We start from the raw sequence: 25,984 nt of genomic DNA on the forward strand, positions 1-25,984 counted from the left end.
AGTTGAAATATTATTTTATTTTCCAGTTCTACAAGCACGTTGTACAGAGTGTTGAGAAATTCATTCAAAAGGTAAGTCAGTCACGGGTGGGAGCACTGAAAAAAATTTCCTCATTTTGGATTGCAGAGTATTGAATACCATTGGGTTTTAGGTACACATACAGTTTAATATTTTCATCACACGTTAGTTTATTTCAGTTTTTAGTCACATTCAATTTCTGCTAGTAATCAGTATCCGATCATAACCCATGATGCAGAAAGACAAATACTTTGTCCTTATTTTGTAGTTATGATATACTTTGATCTGAATGACTGTGGATACTGTTTTAGGACTACCTCTAGATGTATTTATTTAATGTGAAAGAGGCTGTCACTGTAGCCCATGTGAACAGTTGACAGCAAAAGAATTGCAGTGTTGGATGCAATTTTTCTTCTGTTGCTGAGTTTATGAAGCAGTGTAGATTGCTCTGTGTCAGTAACCTCTCCTCCATTACCTTCTATTCCTCGGTGCCCAGTGTGTGCTGCAGTGCCTGTTGGCAGTGGTTGGACAGTCTAAACAGGGTTTGGCTTCAGCCTGGTGTTTTTAAACTGTCAGAATAGTTCATGAATGAATTATTTAGGTACTAGAACATCAGTCCTATGTGGAAAATGTGTCATATGTATGTTTCATGGCAGTTGTAAAGAGTAGTAGCATACTTTACCAGCACTGCTAGTGCTTTGTCAAGTAGTTGTCTTTTTGGGCATCACCTCTGACCCTTACACTTCTAAGAAAAGGGACCACTATCCTCTTATCCCTCTTTAATACTACAGGTAGACATAGGAGGCTGAGAGCAGTTGTACATCTTACCCATCTTGGGTCAGTAGCACTTTGCAGTTTAATTTCCTGAAATTAATCTGGAACTGCCCGAGTTCCAAGTACTGCTTTTTAGTTGCAGTGGCTGTGACTGGCAATTCTGTATTCAGAGGCACGAGAGAAGATTCATCCCCTGAAGGAGGGAGTGGTGGTTTGTCAGGAATCGGACTGGTTGTTGGTAACCCTTCCACAAGCCACTAAGAGCATGGGTCATCTTGACACATTTGTCTTCAGTGCTCAGTACTGCTTGATAAGGGAGCTGTGCACTGTTCATTGCTGGGTAGAGAAGGCAGATGTTTCTTGTAATTGATAGCTTCATTAATGATCACTCTGGATTAGGTGTTTCTCTTTGGTGGGCTCTATGTGCTTTTCAGCATTTCATGAACGATTTAATGAAACACACAAATTACTAGTAACTATCAAATAGTAAGTTCTTATTCTAGTAGAATCAGAGATAAGCAGATGAAAAGTAGCCATTTGATATTTATGGCACTTAAGTTGTATGTTTGAAATATAATTGAATTATTTTTGTGGAAGCAATCACTTCAAGTTAAAGCTCAAGACTACTGAATCTTCCATTAAAATCTGCCATAGACTTGTGCAGAGTGATGTCAGTGCCATCTCAATTAGTTTAGTGTTGATTCTTTACGACTCCAATATTTCCTTTCCTCAAAATTAATCTCATGAGGTTATGGAAATTTCAGGTAAAATAATTGCATGTGACAATATTTACGTATGGCAAGCCATACTTAAATACACTGGACCATGTTTAGAGCCTAAATAAATGCTTCATCAAGGTTGCAAATATTAGCAAATAAGCACATTCCAAAACAGAAAGTTTGTATCTAGGCTCTAAGAAAATTAAGAATCTGAAGAGTTTGTTTGGCACTGAATTAGAGATCATGAATTCAGTGTGTTGCAGAGAGGGAAGGGCTGTGCTTTCCCATGTTTTCCATAGTACCTTGTGGGATAAGTGTGTGAAACCAATATTCATGAAGTGAATCCATGTCACAGGATATTCTGGTGGTGACTTCATTATATTTTTGTACCACTTCTCATTCTGTCTTAAAATTAATTAATAAAAAAATTTTGGATTCACATATTCATAAAGTGAATCCATGTCACAGGATATTCTGGTGGTGACTTCATTATATTTTTGTACCACTTCTCATTCTGTCTTAAAACTGGTTACAGTATTCTGGTGCAATTACTTTGCAATTAAAAGACAAAAATTTTAGCTTTAGTTGTTAAGTAAGTAAAATTACCTAATTAGTGTTGTAGTTAACAGACACGCTTTGTAAATACCATACTATTTGTAAATTATACAAGTTTTCCAGAGTTCTAAAATAAGTATCACTGGTACATTCTCAAGCAAACAGATGTCCACACAAATATGTTTTTGTTCTGGCAGGGTGAGGATATACCACACACTAATTACAATGATGTGAAATAAAGTACAAATTTTAACTTTCATGATGACTTTGATCATAAAGAAGACAAAAATATTTTGAGTTATATTCACATTTCCTCCCAATGTACTTTTTAGAATTTGGTCATGCTTTATGCTGTTGTTTTAAAATAGAAATGTGCATTTAAAAAGGATATGTGGTTCATGTGCTAATTTTTAATAGGGAGATTCTAAAAAGTTAGGTTTTTAGTGGTAGGAAACGGATTTTAAACATTTACAGAATACATATAGATGTGATAATTTCAACGTTAAAGGTTAGCGTTTTTTTGAGAGAGTTTCATTTTTCGAGGCATTTAAAAATTAGAGAGGACTGTTCATATTTACTGTGCCATTTGTGGTTTTTGTTGTTTTTCACATACGCATATTTTAAATTACCATTCTTTGTAGTGCAAACCAGAATACAAGGTACCTGGTCTGTATGTCATTGACTCCATTGTGAGACAGTCCCGGCATCAGTTTGGACAAGAAAAGGATGTGTTTGCTCCAAGATTCAGCAATAACATCATCAGCACTTTCCAGAACTTGTACCGTTGTCCTGGGGATGACAAGGTAAACCACTTACAGATTTTTCTACTTAAAACCATCTTTAGAATGTTATCTATAAAGATTTTGATCTCACTTTCTGCTTGCTAGAGTGAATCTAATTATAGCCGTACACATTTATATGTATTTCTTTAATTTTGCTTGTATAAGTGTACACATCCAGTTAAATTAATTAGACTTTTGGAAGGGCTTTCAGGAAGACAGGATGGATTTGAGCTAGTATATTTTGATGGAAAAAAAATTAAGTGGGCATGTGGTGGGACAGGGAGTTGTAGTCAGTCTTTTATTGTCTTCTTCCTCTCTTCAGTGAGAAAATGAGCAAGCAGGTTTTGTATGGTGTCAAGGAATAAATATCTTTGTTGGTAGCAGGATCTTCGGTGCAAGCTATTGTGTTTTGGACTGAAGGAGCAATAGAAAAACAGCAAAGTATCTTAGAAGTTATCTTTCTTTTGATGCTGAATGAGCCAACAGCTGAATAAGGCATAGCTTGAATAGTTTGACCCAATAGTTCACCCGTTCCCTTGGACCGCGGTAGCCAAGATCGCTACCAAATTATCTTTATAATAGGTTGGCTGGAAATAGCAGAGAGTACAGGCAGTTTAACTTCCTCCGTGTTTGTCACTGATCTTACAATAGCCAGAGTTTCTTCTTATTGAATTGAAAAATTCCAAAAAGATGGGAAACGCTAAGGGCTTTATCTCCACATAAATGTGTGTGATAGGGCTATTAAGTGGAGTAGTAAGTGAGAGAGGACGCTGCAGGACGAGAAGGACAGGTTACTCTTCAAATAGTTGAATGCATTCCTACAGCTGTATTTTTCAACCAAAGATCTGAAAAATCCAAGGCATCTATATAAGGTGATTAAGGCAGGTTGAGCCATTGCATATCTCCTGTAGCTGCCTTGGGATTCCTACCTTTTTAGAGGAGTTAGGACCTCTGCAGGAAAGTAAGGCAGGATCTGCATATTTTCAGTGGTTAGAAAAACTCTGCTATGGAAGTCTGCCTTCTCTTCTGCAACTCACTTCTGAGGTGCTGCTGAACAGGTTATTTAAGTTAAATGACATTTTTCCAGCTGGGTTTTAGGCTATCTGTAGGAGCAGCTTGTGCTGCTTCTATTCCACAGTGTTTTACATGTATATCGGCATGATAGTGAACTTATTTTTTTCTTCATTTAATTGTATTCGTTAAGAAGTGGTAGTTTGTTTTGTATGATCATTTAGCTTACTACTCTAGGAAATATACTAACACAGAAATAGCCTGACTTGTTAAAGAAGGAGAGCAGGCACAAGGATGGGCTCAAGTACTCAGTTTGTGTCTGGCTTGAAAAAAATACAGTAAGTTTATTGTAGGGTAAGAAATAGTGCTTCTAATCCTATGATATTTCAATGCATGGCAACTAATGTATTGCATTAGAAGTGTTTGATGTGAAGGTGGATAGTAAAACACAGTCTGTTTGTGGGCTGCAAAGCTGCTATCAGGTTCATTTTTAGGATATTTTTCACCTCAGTTAGGGAAAATGTATTTTGCCATCTGAGTCTTGCTGCTGTGTTGCATATGGATTAGGTATTACAGGAAACTCTGTGCTGTGAAAATAGTTACCATGTATCTGACCCAGCAACAAATTGTTCTGTCAAAGATACCGAGATATGTCCCTGTTTTCTAGTGTTTTGATGTTTAATCTGATTAACAGGCATAACAGAGAAACAGAACAGTTATCTTTATGTGAACAAACGTGGGTTTTGTTTTGTTTTAAAATCAAGCAGAAGTACAGTAGCATTTCATTAAAGTAGGGAAAAACCGCCCACTCATTCCTTTGTCTGGCTCATCCATGGAAAGTGCAAGGGGGAGATAGATACTAAGGCACAGAAATAGTGTTATGTTCCTGTTCTGGATAGAAGAGGAAAGGTAGAGCATCTAATGGACTTGTCAATGACTGCCTTATAAAGGAAACTTTCAAAGCAGAAAGGCTCACATACTGTCATACCAAACAGAAGCCTTCAGAGATATCCTTAAAGGAACTCTAAATTGTGTCTTTCATGCAGTGAAAATTCAGCACTTCACTCTATTAAACTAAAGTATCTTCTTGGAGTTCTGGGCAGACAGACTTTTTTTTTTTTTAATGCTGTAGTTAAGTACTGTATGTTCATGTTTTATAAAGTTTTAATAATTAAACCATTTTCATGACAGCAAACACCAGATCCTATGAAGAACTTTCTGCTCTTAACAATACAATTTTTTTTTTTTTCAAATAAGCAAGGTTACTTTTTCTATCGCTTCTATTTCTTTCCAAGATTTCAAAACAAAGCAAAATCTTGCCTTTCAGTGCAGTGAAGCTTAGAAAAAAGATTTGGGAGCGGATCAAAACAGTGAAATAGAAATGTAATAGAAGTGCAAACTGAACAATGAGTTACATCTAATGGGATTGTATGAAGTGTTAATTCTGATTTTTCTTTCCCTGTATATCCACATTTTTAAATATTACTATGTAATTTGAATAGGCAGAGAATTGTGTTCTAGTTAAAACTTTTAAATTCCTCACTTTGAGAAAGCTTGCAAAATATTGAGCTACTTTCCTGGTAAAAGTGCTTAGCAGTCTAGTATTTATGATTAGTATATATGATTAGTATATACCCATTTTTCAGCAGACATAAATATGTTTGGTTAATAGGTAGATCAGAGTTGCATTCATATGTGTTGACTGTAAAACTTTAGGAGACTGATAATTCCTTGTTTAAATTATTAGTAACGCTTTAAGAGGCTTCCTTAAAATAATTTTCCTTCCGTACCATTTTCCAAGAGTAAAGGTAAAAAAGAGCCAGATACATTTATTTTGTTTTGTTTTAATGTATTTAATTTTATTTCGAGAGAAGACTGTCACTATGTGCATAGTGTGTCTTCACTGTTACCTAGGGTAAGCCTTGGGTTCATAGCATGGACATCTTTGGTGTGACCCAGTATAACTGTTCTTATGGTTCTTCCTGTTTGTAAACCTAAAGGTGCTACAATCTAGGCAGATTGGGCTTGTTAGTTAAGTATTCCATAATTGATAATAGCAAAAGAGATAAGCATGACTAAGGTCTTTTGTTATCCTTTCTTCATTTTAGAGTAAAATTGTTAGAGTGCTAAATTTATGGCAGAAGAATAACGTGTTCAAGAGTGAAATTATTCAGCCTCTCTTGGATATGGCAGCAGGAATTCCTCCTCCAGTTGTGACCCCTGTCTTGCCCAGCACTACAGCTGCTATGAGCAACAATACACCAGGTAAACAAAACCAGATTACGTTTGTGTCAACTTTGGCATATTGGCTGTTAACATGGTGAAAAATCTCAGTGGTTTCCTTCAGACAAGTCAAATGGATGCTAGAAAGAAATATATTATAGCCAGCATCTAGATCAGGGAAACAGGAAAATGATATAATGAGCAATCCAAGTGAATCCAACTGCTGCAGGTTGAATTTTTAGTAGAATCCTTAAGGCTCTTCCTGGGCATAAAGTGCAAGTCCAGTAAGTTCCAGACTAACACACGTTTCTGAGTAGATGGCTAACAATTATCATTTGGAATATATTGTTTCCACTGAATGGTTTGGATTACTGTGTGAAACCTTTTTATTTTGCATTCGTCAGTGGTTTTGTTAGTGGTCTCCATAGGCTAATAATGGAAAGAGCTGTGAGCTACACTTACACAAAATAATGCTGCTACTTGAGCAATGTTGATGTGAGTCTGTATTACTTCTGTGTGCTCTGTGTGTGTGTGTCAGAAAAATTATTTCAGTTGATGTTAATACAGTGCTTTCTCAGTATTTATTAAGAGCAGGGTTATTTTTTTTTTCCCCTTCTCTAACACCATTTATAATTCTGTATGTTAAAATATTTTTGGCATATTGCATTTTCTCTTTTTTAGGAACACCTGTGACTCCAGTTACTCCAGCTAATGTGGTGCAGAGTTTACCTGACCCTTGGGTATCTCAGATTGCTAATACAGATACCCTTGCTGCTGTTGCACAGATCTTACAGAGTCCTCAAGGCCAACAGGTAAGTATTTTGTAGACAGTTACACTACCCACTGTTTGATACTTTCCATCTTTAAGGTACACTTAAGGAGTACTGCTTTCATGAGTATTGCTTATTTTTGTGTCAAGTACTCATTTTAACTATCCCATGATCCCATGCATCACAAGTAAGTTCCAGGTCAACTAAAACTTCCTCTTACCTTTTGTAACCAACCCTGTCTGTTCCTTGAAAGTATTGCAGAATGTGACTTTAAATAAGATTGTCTGTAATACATACTTTTCTCTGAAATACTGCAGATGGCTAAATCAAGTGCAGCTTTAAGGTTTCATGAATATAGGTATAAAATAGAATGCCAATTTAAGCGTATTTCTCTGCTGGATGCCCCAAAAAAGCTAAACGTTCTACAGAATTATATAATGGGAATGTATGCATTCTGGAAGATATTTCCATCGGCTAAATATAGTTTTTATTTTGCAGCATTCAAAAATAAGGTCATAGAAGTGACTGTGTTCCTCAAGTTTCTAAACTCAACTCCAAAAAAGTGGCTTGATAAGCAGTCTGCATCGAACCGCTTGTCGTCTTGACCCACATAACAGACGTTGGCTTTCTGTAAAAATGTAGATCATATTTTTTCAGTTTATACTAGAACTCTGACACCAGCATGACTTTGGCATTATGATTTTTTGTTTGGACTGAGGAATAAGATGTTTTATGTGCTGGGGTGCTAAACAAAAACCCCTGCATATGAATCAGAAACAGTCACCAGTGAACTGTTACAAAGCACTGATACTGACAGTAACAACTTTTACTTAGGGAGATTGTTTTACAAAAACACCATTTTCTAGTGTTCATCTAAGCAGTCTCATCTGTAATTGTTTATAAGTCAGGCAGAGGGAGTATTTTCATCTGATTATGCTGAAAGAAATTGATGGGTCATTTAAAAGCAGAGTAAAATGAGTTTGTGGGATACTTTGTGAAATGTGGAAGGAAAGATAGTGAAATAGCTCATAAACAAGGAAGGGATGTGAAGGTAATTTTAAAGATTATTACCTAGATAGTATTCTGGAAAAAAAAAAAAACAACCAAACCTGAAAAACTGTGAAGATGAGAAGGGAATTAGAGTTTTAAATACAGCAGATCCCAAAGAAACAACATTAGGATATTTAGCTCAAAATGATAAAATGAGAAAGAGTATGGATCTTGGGAGAGGGAAAAGATGGTCTTAAGCAGAAGTGTGAGGACAGACTGGGTACACAATAAATACACACACGCAGATCTCTAGGCTTGATACATGAACTGCAGCATTTGCTTCCATCCAGTCCATCTCTTTTCTTCCTGTTCTCCAAGTCACTCAACCTCCCCATCGCCAAGCTCCAAAGTTCTTGAGATCATCTTGAGATTGTGTTTTATGGATGAGGATGCGAGTGGGTAAATTAAGAGTCTAGACATAGGAGAGGGCAGAGTAAGAAAGATGTGACCAAAAATGATGTGGAAATGAACAAGAATGGTGACCACCCAGGATTTTCCCACTCTAGGGCTTCCCTCTCTGCTTCCTCAGTTTGATTCCTTCCTACTCAGAGCAGTGCATAAGGTGGACCAGCTATGTTTGCTCAGCTTTTGTGGATCGGCCAAGAAGGGAGAGGGGAGCTCTTCAGCTCTGCCTGTTATTGCAGTGATCAGTGGAAGCTCTTGGTGAGGTAGAACAGTAATTGGAGCATTTTCAGAGGCTCTGCTGTATAATGAGTCTATATAACTGCTTTTAAAGAACAGGAGAAGTTTTTTTCACATTATCAGAAAGTAACTCTAAAACAATCTTGAAAAGAGATCGTACATTTTTGATGCATTAAGGAAAGGAAGGTAAACCTAATCAGCTTATGCAGAGTTTCTGCTGAGCCCTAATAAGAAGGGAGAGATTGAACCCTATGAGAGTTCAGTGGTGAACACCATGAGGAGTTAAAATATGAATGTAAAGGTAACCAGGGACTTATGTCCGCATAGTTTGAACTACCTGGATTTACTCAACCTTTTTTCCAGAAATATCCAAAGGTAAGACTCCAGAGGTTTACCTCATGGATGGTCAAAGATCTGCTCCCTCTGATTCCATGGTACTTTAGGAGGCTTCTTTTAATAGGAATAGTATTTTTTCTTTTTGTGTTAAGGTAAAATCTGTACAATTTTATGGGAACATATATATTCAACAGGTGAATGTATCTGCACATGAAAAAGCCTTTTATTTCCTCATTGGAATAGTTCCTTTTAAAGAATTATGTACAAATAGGAAGTTGGAGTAAGGGTATCAAGATACAGCAGGCATTTGGATTGTACAGTTGTTCTAAAAAAAACCATAGAAGATATTCTATTTTTCTTTATTTTCCTTCTTTGTATTTGAAGGAAGAAACTCTTAGGGTATCTCGATATACTCTGATGAAATGTCTCAGGTCCATTCGCTGCACTTTTGAAAGTTCCTTCTCTGACAATATTTAGTACTTACTCCACTACAACCCTTGACCTTTCCTGCATTGCAAGTGGAGTTGTTTAAAAAAATGAACCAATAAACCACTCCATCTCCCCCCCCCCCCCCCCGCTCCCCGGAGCGGGGGGACGTGGATCGTATCCCGAGTGTGTCCCCGGGCCCCCCCCCCCCCCCCCCCCCCCCCCCCAAAATATTTTCAAATATTTGAGACACTCAAATAGTGTCTCAAATTTTTAAATAGTGGCTTTTTAAACCTTTGGCATTTTTGATTTGATTTTGATTTTGTCATACTTTGATTTTACTGTAACATACTTAGTTGTCGCTGTACGTCTGTTGTCCCAGAGCTGTGCTTCTGGTACAACATTGCATCCAGGCAATTTTTATGCTAAGATAGTGCTGTACAGAGCCCATAGTTGGTGCCACTGCACAAAGGAAAAGTACATTCCCAGTTCCTGGATAATTTGCTTTTTATGTTTTGTTAACGTAGCAAGGAAATTGCATTCTCTCAGCTCAAACCTGAGTTTCAGCATGAGATTTTCCTTCTGACTAATCCAGAGACACTAGTGCAAGTTCTCACATAAGCACGTTGCATGAGCTTAAAGTGGAGCTTGCAACAGTGCAGTTATTTTCTCTACACAAATGTCATTAGAACATACAGATATGTTAGAACATACAGGTGGGCCCTTAGGAAGCTGGAGTAGGCTAACAGATTTTTTTCAGGTCAGAAGGAATCAAACTGGAGAAACAGAAGAGAGGGAGAACCCTAGAAAGCAGGAAATCCTGAGTGGTGACTGGTCATCATGCAGCCTATAAGAGCAAGTTAGGAGGAAGAAGCATCTGCATATCTTATCAGCCACAGAAAACAAATTAGCCAGTAAGTGGGAACAAAATTTGCCCTAAATGAAAACAAATTAAGATGAACTAATAGCCATAGGATAGCTGATACTGCATTCCTGAGGACTTTTTTCCTAATTTGAAGGGGAAAAGTCTAGCTTGGTTTTAGCTTTTAATTTTTTTCTTTCTTGTTTAATATGTTTGTTATCTTTTCTCTTTTAGCTTCAGCAGTTGATACAGACACTGCAGATACAGCAGCAGAAACCTCAGCCTTCACTACTTCAAGCCCTGGATGCTGGTCTCGTCGTTCAGTTGCAGGCCCTCACAGCACAACTTACAGCTGCAGCTGCTGCTGCTAACACCCTTAATCCACTGGAACAGAGTGTCTCTTTTAATAAGGTAGAAGTAGAATAATAGAAGTTTGAAGAAGTATTTATTGTTTCAATACATGTGAGTGAGTCTTTCGGATTTCACAGTTCGACTTGAGAGATTTTAAAAATATATGACTATACTATGAAGTGCTCTCTCTTTAAAATTAAAAAAATGTTGAGAAAATAGTATAAATTAAAATATTACGTTTATATGAGTTTAGGGCTAAATGGCATTTCATAGAATCTCTGCGTTGGAAGGGACCCCATAAGGGTCATCGAGTGTGAAGATTGATTTGATTTAGCAAAGTTAAGCCACTGTTACATGTTTTTCTTCACCCTTTGTAAGAGTGAGAGTGGAGCATGTCTTGTATTTCCTCTTCCTGTGTTTAAGATCTGAGGTAGGAAATGATTTCTTACAAGTTAATGAAAGGGAAACATGCAGAAATTTATATAGGCTCTTTTTCCAGAAGGGGAAAATGTGATTGGGCTTGTAATATTCTTACATTATAAAAGCCAAAAGAATTTCTAATCTTAGCCACAAAGTGATAGTGAGTGAAGAAATAAGTTTATGACTGCCATTAAAACTAGTCATGTGACACTACAAAAAAGATGTCAAAATGTTAAAAACAGACAAATGCTGTAGGTGAAGAAACTTTGTGTGTTGCAATTTACGTGGCTATCTTAAAAAAAACAAGCAATGCAGAAATTTAAGAAGACTAATGTAGTTGGATGCCAGGTAGCAATAACCATACTGGCAATTACAGTGGTAGTATAATATCAGAAGAACAAAAAAGGAAGAACTTCTTCCATTATCTTTGGAAGAAACAGCTTGTGAGTAGATAATCTCTGTAGGATTGTCCTGGAATGAATAAATAATAAGTCAGAGAAGCAAAAAAAGCTTTTTTTTTTTTCCTAACCCAGATAATCTCTTTTTCAGGCAATTAGCTGCTCAAAACTTGACAAGTGCTGAGTATAAAGTTTTAGGACAATTTATCTTATATTTCTAAAACTTGTTCAGCTAAATTCAAATCTCTGAAACAATAAGGAGTTGTCATTGCTAATGGAAGTAATGCAGCTGTAAAAATAAGTCAGGAAGAAATGGCCTGTACTCGGGCTGTATCACAGCTGTAACCATCAACTCGAGCAGCATGTAATCACAGGGAATGAATGCATCAGCTAATAGGTACCACCTTAATATTTAGCTACAAAAAGTAATTAAGAATATGGCATTGTATTGTGGTTTATTCCGCAGACTTCAGTTCCAGCATTTATATGGATAGGTGTACTCGTAGGTGTGGCTGTCTTGAATGTTGGACAATTTAACTGGAGCAGATTGAAGGAATTCACATTCTGATGAGATGTTTATATACCTTGAGTGAGTTCAGCCTGATACTCTTTAATTAGTTTATGCCAGTAATAGTATTCAAGAGTCTTGTTGACATGAAATTTGTCAGCAGAGTGAATGTACATGATTGTGATTTCTGGAACTTTGAAGGTAAGTATTGTGGAAGAAATTGGTGTGGAGTGTGATAAATGCTTTAAATGGATTAGATCTATATGGTGAAAGTTACTCTGGTTTTTAGCATCGCATCTCACATAAGCCTGATGGTCTGTTTCTGCTGCATTTTCTAAGAGATGTATTCAGTCCTGCTTTTGTATATATTAGATTATTTCATTGACAAAATAGTTCTAAAAATTCTTGATTGATCAGTCTCTTAGCTTATGCTTTGTTCTTCTTGCTGGACTCCAGTAACTGAGAATAAATAAGGCATCCTGAGAGAGAAAATGGGCTACTGAATGGTCATGGCATGTTAGTGGAGACATTTTTGCCTTGGTATTTCAAAATGACTGCCATATGTTCTTACCCTCTTGGCTTTTTCTTCTGAAACAAGGGTTTGAGAAGAAATTATGGCCATTGGTAGTACAGTATTAATCCTGCTTTTCAGAAAACTTCCAAGGTGTAAAGGTGCATGGACATGGGTTTGGTAGCACTGCTCTGCCAATAAATAGTTACTGAAAAAAGATAATCTCAGTGACAAGTAACATTTGTTGTATTTCTTCACCTTGTTCTTTAGTTCTGTGTTTAGGAAAGTAAAATGCTGCTGAAATGCTTCTGGACTGTTTAAAAATTAATAAAAAAAACAAATTTTTTTAGTTTAGCAGAGCTACAGCATAGACGTCTTTACAGATGAAACAGGAAATTTATCCAAGTTTTTCTAGTTTTTCTTTTTCCCTGTCAGATACTTTTTTTTTTTTTCTTTTTATCCCCTCTGGATGCTTATTCCACTTACATGATGGCTGCTTGCTTTGAATTTTTGCAGACTATGTGAGAAGTTGTTTTCAAGGGCCAGTATATTTGAAAGAATTCAGGTTGTCTAAATCATGTGTGTGTGAAAAAATACAGTAATTCTTTGTAAAGTAATCAAGCTGTATGTCTTCTCTTGATATGAGCAGAGCAGTTTGTTGATTGCCAAAGGATTGAATAGTTGGCCTCATAGTAATTTCTTCTAATTAAAGGTACCAATACATAAAATTAATCTTTATATAAGCCTTTCTCCAAACTAGCTTACTTACTGATACTTACTGTGGAAAAAATCACAGAATCATAGAATGGTTTGGGTTGGAAGGGACCTTAAAGATCATCTAGTTCCAACCCCCCTGCCATGGGCAGGGACACCTCCCACCAGACCAGGTTGCTCAAAGCCCCATCCAGCCTGGCCTTGAACACCTCCAGGGATGGGGCATCCACAGTTTCTCTGGGCAACCTGTTCCAGTGTCTCACCACCCTCACAGGAAAGAATTTCTTCCTAATATCTAGTCTAAATCTCCCCTCTTTCAGTTTAAAACTGTTACCCCTCATCCTATTGCTACACTCCCTATTGCCACTTAACCCAAACTGTCCATGTCACTGAGAAAGATGTTAAACAAGCACCAGTTTACTGACCACTGAGGAATGCCACTTGTCACTGGTTGCCACTTGGACATAACCCATTGACCATAAGCCAGTTCCTTATCCAATGAGTGGTCCATCTGTCAGATCCTTCTCTCTCCATTTCAGAGACAAGGATGTTATGTGGGACAGTGTCAGATGCCTTGCACAAGTCCAGGTAGATGATGTCAGTTGCTCTTCTCTTATCCACCAGTGCTGTAACCCTGTTGCAAAAGGCCACCACGTTTGTCTGGCATGACTTGCCTTTAGTGCAGCCATTTTGGCTGTCATGTATCACCTCCTTATTTTCCATGTTCCTTAGCGTAGTTTCCAGGAGGATCTGCTCCATGACATTGCTGGGCACAGAGGTGAGGCTGACTGGTCTGTAGTTCCCTGGGTCTAGCTTTATAATGTTTTTGAAAAAGGGGGTTATGTGACCCCATTTCCAGTCAGTGCAAACTTCACTGGACTGCCACAACTTCTCAAATATGATGGGTAGTAGCTTAGCAACTCCCCTCAAGCAGATCCCTGAAAGGGCCAGATTCTGCTCTTCTGAAGTCCAGGGTAGTGAGCTACAAGCAGATCCCTGAAGGGGCCAAATTTTGCTATTCTGAAGTCCAGGGTAGTGAGCTTGCTGTGCTCCCTCTTCTATTCCCAAAGTGCTCCCTCCTCTCTTCCCAAAGCACCTTGAACTCCACCATCCCATGGGCACTGCAGCCAAGGCTTCCCTTGAGTTTCACATTCCCTACCAGGCCCTCCTTGTTGGTGAGAACAGGGTCCAGAATAGCACCTTTCATCGTTGGCTCCTCTGTCACTTGGCGAAAGAAGTTATCGTGCTGTGTTGTGCCTCCAACAGATACCAGGGTGGTTGAAGAACATGTGGCTGTACTTGTCACAGCAGCCAGAGCTCAAGAAAGCCATGGAGAAATTTTTTTATTTGATGAGTTCAAGAGTTCAGTAGCAGTATGACATATAATTTTCTATTCAGGTTATTTGCCAAACTTTTTTTTTTTTCTAAAAAAACTTTGAGAAATTAGAGCATTTTTCTTTTGAAAAGTAAATATACGAGAAATGAGAGCATTTTTCTTTTGAAAAGTAAATATACATAAAGGGACATAAAAGGAGTATACTCAATGCTTATTTTGCTTTCTCCTAGAAGCTGATGGACAGGTTTGACTTTGGAGAAGAATCTGAACAAAATGAAGAGCCTAAAAAGGAAACTCCTACTTCCCAACTGTAAGATCAAGCTTTGTTTCTTATGGAAAATACTAAAATTTGCCTGACGCTAGTTGAATATTAGGATTAAATAGTAAGGAAAATGTTGTTTGTTTCAGCACATAAGTGCTGAAACAGCAGAAAGAGAAAAGACATTTTACTACATTAACGAAACCTATACTTTTTAAAAATATGTAATGTAAGTCTGTGTGCCAGAAGTTGTGACAACTTTATCTTAAAATTAGCCCGTTCTTTGCTTTGCTAGTTATGTTCATAGCATGAATGTGATAACGATGATAACAGTAGTTAGAACCAGTTACATTGTCTTCATTATTTTACAACTTCAGTTAAACTTGAAACTCAATTGTGAATACCTGTTTCCAACTGGTTAAACCAACAGAAAAACTATTGCGATTTTTTTTTAATTTAAATTATTTCATTTTAGGCCTTTAGTACCAGAATCTGTGAACAACTCACTTTTTCACCAACTTGCTGAACAGCTACAGCAACAAAATTTAGAACATCTCAGACAACAGCTTCTGGAGCAACAGCAGCCTCAAAAGGTAAGAACTCCATCTTGTGGCTGTTGTAAGAATTCTCCACTGATAAACAGATTTATACTCCAGGACAAAAAAATGTCTTGTTACTGACACTTCTCTTACAATGGAAATCTGTCACTAGCTGATCATCTAACAGAAGATTGCAGAGTAAGTGGAATAAGTGGAAGAAAGTGCTGAAAGTAGAAAAAAAAATACATTCAGATGTGTGGGGTATACATTTTGCTCATTTTGCTTCTGTTAAGATAGAGTACCCTTTACCTGAGTTACAAACTGACTGTGCTCTTCAGCTCGTTATATGGTAAAAAAGCTTTTTCCCTGCAGTCAAAAAGAAGAAGGTGAGCACTGAAGTGAGTGCTCCTGGCTGTGAAAATAGAGCAGTGTGCAAGCTGCTGCTGCAGAACCACCAAGAGGACAGAGCTGAGATTGCAGATAACTAATTTCACCTGCCAAGCTTTAAGTCTTGGCCAATAAGTGTTTTATTCTGTTGAAGAATCTGAGCTAAAGAATAGTCATATATTTCCTGATAAATGATTTTTTAGGAACTGATGCCAGAGACAACCCAAGATTCCTTCTTCACTGTGTGAATTGGGTTCTGTCTTCTCTCCATTGAAGTAAATTGGCTTGTTTCTTCTGAGGTTGTTTATTCTGTCCTGATACTGACCAAATGTAAAGTGGACTTTCTGTGAAGTATTTGGTTGTTAGTTTCACAGTAAGATAGAAATCTTAGGTTGAGATAAAATCTAAGGGACCGCAAACTTAACAAACATACTGGGGATTTTAGTTTAACCTGTGCAGAGGTGTAGTCACTCAGCTTTCAATCAAGAACATCATTTGAGTTTTGAATTTGAGTTTTCAGTTGTTTAGAAAAATAGTAATTTAGTTCTTACTAGATATTTCCATATTCTACTGCTTTATTTTACTATGTTTTATTTCTCATTTAATTTTGGTAACTGAAAAAGTTTGTACAACGTAGCTACAGACTAAATAGTTTTTGATGTTCGCAGATATCTAGCAATTTCTGGATTTTTACACAGAAAGATGTTGTAAAGGAATATCACTTGGAAGAGTGGATCTGTTTTAGGAGCTTTTGATGTGACATATCTAAAAGTAACTATCTAATTTGAAAATAAAAATGCTGAATGCCCACCTTACTGTACAGTAAGCAAAATTAGAGTTTAAGTTAATTTCATGTATGAAATTAAGTTACAGTACATTTATGGATAGAATGTTCATATGACTCACCCCTTATTATTTGATCTTCCAAGACCAGAAGTTGTTTCCCTTCAGGTCTGCTCAGCTTCTTATCTAGCCAGAACAGAGGGGAAGTTTTATCTTTGCCTTGATAGCAGCTAAAAGATACAAACTTCTGCTGGAACTCCTCTGTAATGACTGCAGTGTGTTATGAGGAAGATTTTCTTGAATTCCATGTTTAAGCATCAGTGAGAAAGATTAAGGGAAAGAGAAGGAAAGATAAAGCACAAAACAAAATTATTAAGCATCTGTTGTGGTTTGACCCCAGCTAGGACCACACAGCCGCTCGCTCAATTCTCTGTCTCCTTCTCCCTCCCCTCCCAAGGTCAGGGAGAAGAGGGAGAAAAGGAGGGGAAAGGAAGAAAACCTTGTGGAATATTTCATTGCCCAGGTTGTCCTGTCTGTGCTCCTTCTCAGTTTCTGTTGGAAGCTGAAAAAATTCCGTGACTAATATAAACATCACCTGGCAACAACTGAAACAATATGCGTTACTGACATTCCTTTCATACCAAATCTGAAACAGAGCAGCCACTAGAAAGAAAATTAACTTTATCCCAGGTGAAACCAGAACAGCAGCTGATTACAAGGAGAGAGAGAGATTGAGGAGGGGAGGATAGAAGACAGGGACAGAAGGCGCAACAGGAAATGCAGGAGTTGATACCAAGAAACAAATTGTTGAAGAATAATTAAATATAAGGAAAATGAGACAAAACAGATAATGATGGAAGGCAAGTGCATTAACCGAATTGTAGTAGAAATGTTTATTTTTCTAAAAACTGTCATTATAAGCTGTTTAAAAATATAAAGATAAAACAAAAAAAACCCCCTTGGTACTACATGTCATTCTGCTACATTTCTGCCATTCTCCTGGCAGGTAGAATACCTAGCATTTGTTTAATTTAGGTGAAAATGTAATGAGAATCACTGAAATGTTTACCTGCAATATTGGATTATAGGTTTAAAATTACTTTGCAAAATTGTTTTGACAGCATTTCTGAGTATCTGTATTTTTTTAATTTCTTTTGTATCTTACAGATATTTATTCCAAATCTCTACTTCTCAGCTCAGTGTACAGGCCATTATAGTTTTTTTTCTCTAGAAAAGCAACAGTGAATTTAATATTTTACATTTTTAAATGTTAGTGTTTTTTTTCAGAACTGTTTGTTTTGTTAGTTCTGTTGTAATTGACTTGCCAACAGAAACGACACAACACCCTGTCTTACCTTGTAGTAGTTACTTGTCTGAAATCATGCACTGTAAGAAAGTTTGGAGATAAGAAAATTACAATTAACTAGTTCAGTTGGTATTGCAAATATTTTAATTACATTAATAACAAAATATAATTTATTAATGCATGTGCATGCGTGACAATGGGTATTTTTCAGTATCATTTTACATATGGCCACCATCACTATCGTTTGTCCTGTGATTTTTTGTTTTGAAGCCAGCCAAATGAAGAAACAAATAGTTTACTTTGTTTTTTTGATTCAGCAAATAGATAGTAATTGTTTTTTGTAGTCAGGAATATGAATTGTTTCATACTTCTGTATTTAAGGATGATACAGGAAAAGGAACAGTGACATCCAGTTCAGCTTTCACATTAATGGGAAATAGGAAAATAAGAGAAACGTGACAGATTTTCAAATATACTTTAATTCTTTCATGTAGTATTACATTTTGACACAGTGAGCATTTTGAATTAAGAGGCTTTTTACAATATATTATTATTTATTACTTAGGCAAGCCCTGAGGAGAATCAAGAAGGAAATTTTGGTTCAGAGCACTCTGCATCACCATCACAGGGGAGTAGTCAACAGCAGTTTTTAGAAGTGGAAACAAACGTAGATGATTCAATGGATATTCAACAACAGGTAAAACTATTTTAAATTTGATTACAGGCGTTGAAAGGAAAACACATACTAAGATGATTTCAAAATGAGTAATACTGATGTATGCTTTCACATAGTCATATATATTGTGAGTATATTTATTACGTGTTACTGAACATCTGTTATGTCTGACCTCAGGACATGGATATAGATGAAGGACAGGATGTTCCTGAAGAAGAGATTTTTGAACAAGAAGAAAAGAAATCAGCTGTTCGTTCGAGATCAAGAACTCGTTCAAGATCCCGTTCAAGGTTTCATAATTAACTTGTATTAAGTAAATGGAGGTTTTCTGAAACAAAGTTGCCATTTGTGATTACCATTCTCAATTCAGTATTTTCCAAAATTGGCATGAGCAAATTTTGGCAATGAAAAAAGTGTTAATTTAATACCTGTGTGTCAGATGCAGACTTTCTGTATGACAGTTAATTTGGCATATCTGTGGTTTACTTCAATTTTTTAAGATCTGTTCAGGTAATAAAAATTACTAACACTGACCAGCTGGACAGGTTTTCTATACCAGAAAAATTGATGCTGTTATGAAATATTTTGAATGTATTTTGTTTTGTTTTAAGCTCAAGGTGTATGTTCTATTTCTCGCACTCATGGCATTAGGTTTATTTCCTGAAGCAGTTTGAGTGAATATAATGGAAATGCCTGTATCATGCTTAAAGTTTGTAGCTAAAGGCAACTAAATGAGAATACTTTCATTTTTTTTCTTAACTCAGCAGACTGAAATTAAGTATTTTGTAGGTCACCAAGAAAAAGAAGGTCTAGATCACGGTCCGGTTCTCGGAAGCGTAAACACAGAAAACGTTCACGCTCAAGATCAAGAGAAAGGAAGAGAAAGTCATCTCGGTCCTATTCCAGTGAAAGAAGGGCAAGGGAAAGGGAAAAAGAACGTCAGAAGAAGGGACTGCCTCCTATACGGTCAAAAACACTAAGTGGTAAGTGGCAGCTGCTTACTCTTTTAATAATGTGGTATTAAAGGGAAAAAAGGCTTTGTTTTTCAGTGAAAGAACAAGATTTAGGTTGAGTACTGTTACAAAATACAGTAACCGTTTTCCTTTTTATAAGTTTTGTTTCTGATGTTTCTTGCAACTTAGACAGATGCATCATTTTATTTTGGAGGAAAGCAAGTATCCTACTGTTCTGCTGATGATTTTACTTCTGAACAGAGACTTGCAAGGGCTGTCCCTAAGTTACAGTCTGCTTTCTCTTTAATGCTGTCTTCTATGGGGGATTGTCTTTCAAAAAAGACAATCAGCGCTTGATCTGAAAATTGCTACGCTGATAAGGCATTTAAGTATGTGGTATACGCTTTGGATGCTGTACTGAATGTCTTAGAGGCAGGTTTTGTTAAACCTTTAGAGTGCGCAATCTGCTTTCTCTTTAACGCTGTCTTCTGTGGGGGCTTTTGAAAGACAATCAGCGCTTGATCTGAAGATTGCTACGCTGATAAGACATTTAAGTATGTGGTATACACTTTGGATGCTATGCTGGATGCTATGCTGAATGTCTTAGAGGCAGGTTTTGTTAAACCTTTAGAGTGCTTTGTAAATAGCTTTTCACAGGAACAGAGAGCCAAAGCAGGTAGCAATGTGAAACAAGTCAATTTCTGGTTTTCTTCTGCTTTAGATCATTTAGGATCCTGGGTGGATTACTCAGGGTATCAAGATATTTGAGGAAAACCACCAATCTCTTGCTGATTTACATCACCCTGTGTTAAGTGGAAATAACTAGTATGAGTTTGTCAAGGTTTGCACACACAGACCAGGCAGTATTTGGGAGGCAAAGGAATTGAAACCATGTACAAACGGGAGTAGGAAGTTTTCGTTGACATGTCAGTAAGTGTTTATATTTGGCAAGGGGGACAGGGGCAGGCATTTGGGAGACAAATTGCAGGGACCTGGGCTTGTGGTGGAATTGACAATAGTACGAAGTATCTTGGACATCTTCAGCTCAGTGGTGGGCCTCAGCCAAGTTTGTCTTTCTGGGATGTTCCCTGAGGTGAAGTAAAAATACAGTGTCTGTTTCTTTCAGGTGAAAATGCAGTGGATAATAGTGCAGTTAAGTTCCTTCTGTAATACACAGCTAGCCAGTTGGAACTTAGTCTTACCTCATTAAAACTGACTTTAAATACTAGAGGCATCTTTTTATGGAACATGGAATGGAAATGATTTTTTTTTTCTTAAGTAATTTTTACTGCAGTTTACCTTAGCTAATAATCCACTGAATTTTATTTTTTCATTTCTTTTAAAACCACTGTTTTGTTTAAAAGAAAATGAAACAACAAGTATGAACACTTGTACTGAATATCTGTTTAATGACTTTTAACCCTTTAACTTTTTTGTTAATATACTTAATCTCTGTATGGTATTAGATTTACTACTCTTGCTTTTTGATCAGTGACTTCTATGTCACTGTAAAGCCTTTTATATCCATGCAATAGAGTACTTTATAAGCTAACATTCTAGTATTTTGATTGAAGTGAATGTTTCTCTTGACAGTTTGCAGTACTACTCTTTGGGTAGGTCAAGTAGACAAGAAGGCTACACAGCAAGATTTAACTAACTTGTTTGAAGAATTTGGACAAATAGAGTCAATAAATGTAAGTAAGCATGTTATCATGCGTTTTCAGGGATTACAGACTGGAAATTTAAATGTGCATATGCCTCTGGATTCTTTTTAGCAGCTTAAGGTTCTTAACAAATAAAAAGTTAACATAATTTCTCTTTTTGTCATGTGGCACAGGGCAGGTATCGTTTGTCCTTAGCAATGAACACAAACCAATATGTTTCTGTTTTCTTCTTGGTTACATTCCATACAGAGGGTTCCTGAAGTGGAATCAGTGTGGGTGAAACATTTAGGAGAAAAGAAATTGTACTGTAAACATGTTTAAAATGTGACAATTAAAAAGATGCTTATAATTAGGAGATACGTTTCTTGTGTTTTATAGTAATGTAGATTTAGACGTTTAGAGTTGTACTTCAGTGTTGCCTCTAATTCAGCTTCAAGAGAAAGTATTTTTCTCCTAAAATAACATATCTACATCAGAGAAATTTAGATTTTTGTCTCTTGCCTCAGCAATTTTAAAGTTTCTCATGCAATTTCATTAATTTCAGATAATAGTTTTTCCTATTACATTAATATATTAAAATATTAATAAGGAATAGTTTCTGTGGCATTACAGTCTTTTAAAAAGCTTCACAAGTCAAAAAAGCCCCATTGCCTGTTATTTAAGACTCCTTTTGATTTGTAGGGTCTAGCAATTGAGAAACTTCCAAGGAAAGTAATGTAACAACCATAATGTCCCAGTGCCTGTTACATTTCAGAGGCAAACCATATTGTAAATAGTTGATCTTATGCATTCCACAAAGCTTTAAGTACTTAGGATAACACTGTTGTATATCTTAAACGTATTTTTATAAGGACTGCATTAAAGTCTGTCATCTTAAATATTTTTGTTTATTATATTATTGTGTGCTCCTAAACAACGTAAAAGCACACCTGTATTTTTCACCAAAACTAAAATAAGCAGTTGTCATACATGACTTGCAGACTTTCAGAGATTACATGCCTCTTCATACTTTTCTTGCCTAAATAAAACATCAAAGGTAGTGGAAATCACGCTTCAGGAATGAGGGCTCTACCCTTTAAAAATGCAAGATACTTTTAATCGCTAGTTTGCCCCTCTTTTTTGCTTTGCTGAAGTTGCCATGGGGTAGCCCAGTTCTTGCCTGCTCCATGTTGTCAAATCTTTTGTGTTGTTTTTAGCCCCCCATTCTTCAGCTTGTGCTGCTTCTTGAAAATGTTATAACTGAAGTACCCTACCACTATCAGTCTTTTAAGTTTTGCTGATCTTCAAAATTGTTAATATTGCTGATTAAGGTAACAAACACTTACAGCATAAGCTTTTCCTTTTTTAGTATTCACTTTGTGTAGTTACATAATATGAAATACTGATTTTCCTACCTTGTAAGACCATTCCTTTTCTTCCATAGATGATTCCCCCAAGAGGTTGTGCCTATGTCTGTATGGTTCATAGACAAGATGCATATCGTGCTCTTCAGAAACTGAGTTCTGGGTCCTATAAAATTGGATCTAAAATTATTAAGGTGAGTTGATTTTTACTGTAAGGGTGCAGTCCATTTTAAATAAAGCACAGTTTTAATATGATGATTTGTCATTTAGCAGCTGTTCATTCAAATGTGTGATATGGAGAAGAAGGCAATAAGGTGTAAATTGTTTTCTCTCCTCTCTGTGTAAAATGCAGCTTTTGATAGGTGATATGGAAGACAGTAAAGTGAAATTACAACTTGATACTTAGGAAATTCTTGGAGAACATTTTGTGTACGTGCTAATGATAAGAGTACAATACTATAAACAACCTAAGTCCTGCTTCTGACTATGTGAATCTTTTAATACTAAATTTGATAGTATTCTTGTATAATTAAGTATATGATTCAGTGCTGTGGTTTTTTTCTACTTCGATGCTTTACGATGAGCCCTTGAAATACTGTGTTTTTAATTTCCCCATATATATGTAAGAATTAATGTAGAACAAATTTAAGCTTTTTGATGTAACTAATCTTCCACATACCTGTTGCAGAAGCCAAGTAAACTTCCTACAGGTTCATTTAAAATTTAAAAACTTGTTAAAACTTTAATAAATAGACACTGAAGATTGATCTGTGGTGACAGAAGCATGAACGAAATTATCTGAAATATTCTGTTCGCAGGTTATATGATTTAACCAGATTATCTGGTTGTGTTCTATTTTCAGATTGCCTGGGCTTTGAATAAAGGTGTGAAAACAGAATACAAGCAATTCTGGGATGTGGATCTGGGAGTTTCATATATTCCTTGGGAGAAAGTAAAATTGGATGACTTGGAGGGCTTTGCTGAAGGTGGCATGATTGACCAGGAAACAGTAAATACAGGTACCGACACCAACAATGATTCTAATAGTTAGAAAATGTGTTTATTTTGGTAATTGGAAATCCTCAGAAAGTTTATTGTTTAGGTAATATATACTCTTTTAAATGTACATAAATTTTACTAGCTACTTGTTTACAACATAAGTGGCACTAATAATGAAATCTAGATTCTCTTTGTAGATGAGTAACTATTTGATTATAATGATAATGAGGAATTAGTGGCAAAGGGGGAATTAATTTAAGCAAGTTAATAAAGGATAATATTTTTTAAAGTAGTTACAAATTTGCTGTGCGCTCATTTGCAAGTATGTAAGATATTAATGTAGAAATTATGATCAGCTTGTGATTGTGAAAAGTCTTACATTCAGGTAGAAGACTTAAGTTGGAGTTGGAACTTGTCCAAATAGGCACAGTTTAGCTCAACCTTAAGGTATTTCCTCCATAAAGTTGAAGAGACAGGAAAGCAAGTAATGCTAGACCTTACTCTGAAACTCAGTTGATTGAGAAGTTTGTTAGGTTTGTAAAAGATTAATGAGTACTGTGTTTTCTTGAAGTGGATCTGCCATCAAATGACTGGACTATACTGAAGTAAACAGTAGGTTAAGACTGTTCTGTAATAGTGAAAATAATTTTTCAGATCAAAATGCGATCTTGGTTTGAGTAAAAATTGAGTGTAAATGACAAGAATTAGAACACGGAACATTGCTGAAATACATTCATTATATTATACTTGAAATACAAAACTTTTTGAGGAAGTGGCAGAAGGAAGAGAAGGGGGTTGGTGTGAGGTTTGTTTAACATGAGGATTCTCTGTCATTGTACAGTAGCCAGCTGATAACAGAGCTGTGTTGATAGCATTTTTTAGAAAACTGGAGCATACTCTATCTTACAAATTATTAACAGAATGATTGGTGCAAAAACATGGCAAGTTTTGAAAAATCAATTTGTATGCAGGCATAATGAAACAGAATATTGCAGGTGATTAAAGATATTTTACATTCTTTAAAATATATGATAATAAATAATTGTGCTTGCTTTTCATAATAAGTTTGGGGGTTATTTGTAATGAGTGTTTATAGATGCCAGATTAAAATTTGTTGTTGAAGAAGGAAGAGGATTTCTTAGTATTTAAAAAAAAAATCACATTAAATATCTTTTTATATTAAAAATATCCCTTTTTCTAAAGAATGGGAAACAGCCAGAAGCTCAGAAGCTGCTAAAGAAAATGTCCAAACTACGCAGAGTGCTGCAGTTGATAAGAGTACAGTTATTACAACGCAGACAGAAGCTTACACACAACCAGTCACCATGCTGCAGGTTTGTATTAGTCTTAGTTTGCAAAAACCCCACAGAACCGGAGGGCAAACTTTTTATTCAGTACAGATAAACTCTCATGCTGAGTTAAAGTACTTAAAGCAACTGAAGTCCTGCATCCGTATGTGTTTATCTCTGAAATATTGAGTAGAATCAGTTGCTGTGATTGAGCAAAATCTTCAGTTTCAGGCACAACGTATCCCCAGCTTGTGTACAATCTCAAATGAAGACTTAAATGTTGAAGACACAGCAATTGTAAAAAAAAAAAAATAATAAAAAAAAAAAATACTGGCACATTAGACTTTTAAGGAGAAACTAAACTAACATGAGCTTACAGAAAGTATTTTGCTTATAGAGCAAAGTATCTTTCTGTAAGCAAAGCAATGCTTTTTTTACTTCTGCTTGTTTCTTCTCTAAGTCTGTGCTTTTTTGCATATCGGCTTGAGTATAAGTTTATTTTCTCAGTAATTTCGGGCAGGACTTCATAGGGTGAGTCTCCGCTTTAAAAGATCTGATTATTCAAATATGGGGCTGTTGTACTCTATATGCAATAATTCACAAGAATCTTTGATTCTCTGCTGTATTTTTTTTCCTTCTGCTAAACCAGAGAATTTTTATTGACATCCAATCAGTAACAAGGTATTGTGGAAGGCTAAGAAAACACAGTGTAATTTTTCTTGAGTAAACTACACTACACAGGTTTATCAAGTATAAATGCAAATCCTTTTTGTCAAACTCTTTAAATCCTTTTATAATGACCATATGAAGTTGTAAAATTAGAAGCAGTTGCTTAATACAAAATTATTTCTATTCATATTAATACTGTTTTATATTTCCTAACGTGTACAGACATTTCCAATACTTGAGCTGACTTAAAATTAGCATATTTGCCTTTACTTGCATTGTGTTTTGAGCTTTTTGCTTTTCTCAAAAATTGTCTTCAGACTTATTTCAACTGTCTCCTGGTGTGCACTCTGTTATGTATATATTTAAATGTACATATATATATTGCTTTTATTCTGCTGCAAATTACTTGCAATTATGCTGCACTGTATCAAAACACGTAGCTTAAACAGAAGCTTGAGAAATATTAGGTAATTTTCGGGATTTCATCAGGATTATTAGCCTTGCAGTTACAAACACTAAACTCGACTTTCCAGTACTGTTGTAAAATACATAAATTTTTCTAATAAGAATAGAATCACTGCTTTCTAAGTGCTCTCAAATTGCCACACTATCTGCATTTTTCTTCCTTTTCTCTCTCCCTTTCTGCATTCACCTCTCTTCCATGGGTAAATTTTTATTTTTAAATAAGTGAAGTGTTTAACTGTATATTTT

At 36.0% G+C, this 25,984-nt stretch overlaps 1 protein-coding gene across 4 annotated transcripts in view; it reads left to right on the forward strand.

Annotated features, from left to right (window-relative positions):
- Positions 1 to 25,984, forward strand: part of SCAF8 (SR-related CTD-associated factor 8) — a 192,912-nt gene that overhangs the window by 23,219 nt on the left and 143,709 nt on the right. For 3 of the 4 annotated variants that reach the window (XM_014950665.1, XM_014950664.1, XM_014950662.1), the window contains exons 3-16: positions 27 to 71; positions 2,708 to 2,869; positions 5,968 to 6,124; positions 6,764 to 6,894; positions 10,403 to 10,579; positions 14,637 to 14,716; positions 15,141 to 15,258; positions 18,246 to 18,377; positions 18,534 to 18,646; positions 19,146 to 19,339; positions 20,903 to 21,003; positions 22,397 to 22,510; positions 23,179 to 23,335; positions 24,519 to 24,649. In XM_014950665.1, the coding sequence (XP_014806151.1) occupies positions 27 to 71; positions 2,708 to 2,869; positions 5,968 to 6,124; positions 6,764 to 6,894; positions 10,403 to 10,579; positions 14,637 to 14,716; positions 15,141 to 15,258; positions 18,246 to 18,377; positions 18,534 to 18,646; positions 19,146 to 19,339; positions 20,903 to 21,003; positions 22,397 to 22,510; positions 23,179 to 23,335; positions 24,519 to 24,649 (1,812 nt within the window). The remainder of the gene's footprint in view (positions 1 to 26; positions 72 to 2,707; positions 2,870 to 5,967; positions 6,125 to 6,763; positions 6,895 to 10,402; positions 10,580 to 14,636; positions 14,717 to 15,140; positions 15,259 to 18,245; positions 18,378 to 18,533; positions 18,647 to 19,145; positions 19,340 to 20,902; positions 21,004 to 22,396; positions 22,511 to 23,178; positions 23,336 to 24,518; positions 24,650 to 25,984) is intronic. The other variant, XM_014950666.1, reaches the window with a different exon arrangement.

This window comes from Calidris pugnax, unplaced genomic scaffold (genome assembly GCF_001431845.1).
Source record: "Calidris pugnax isolate Ruff unplaced genomic scaffold, ASM143184v1 scaffold24, whole genome shotgun sequence".
In the NCBI taxonomy this organism is placed as follows: domain Eukaryota; kingdom Metazoa; phylum Chordata; class Aves; order Charadriiformes; family Scolopacidae; genus Calidris; species Calidris pugnax.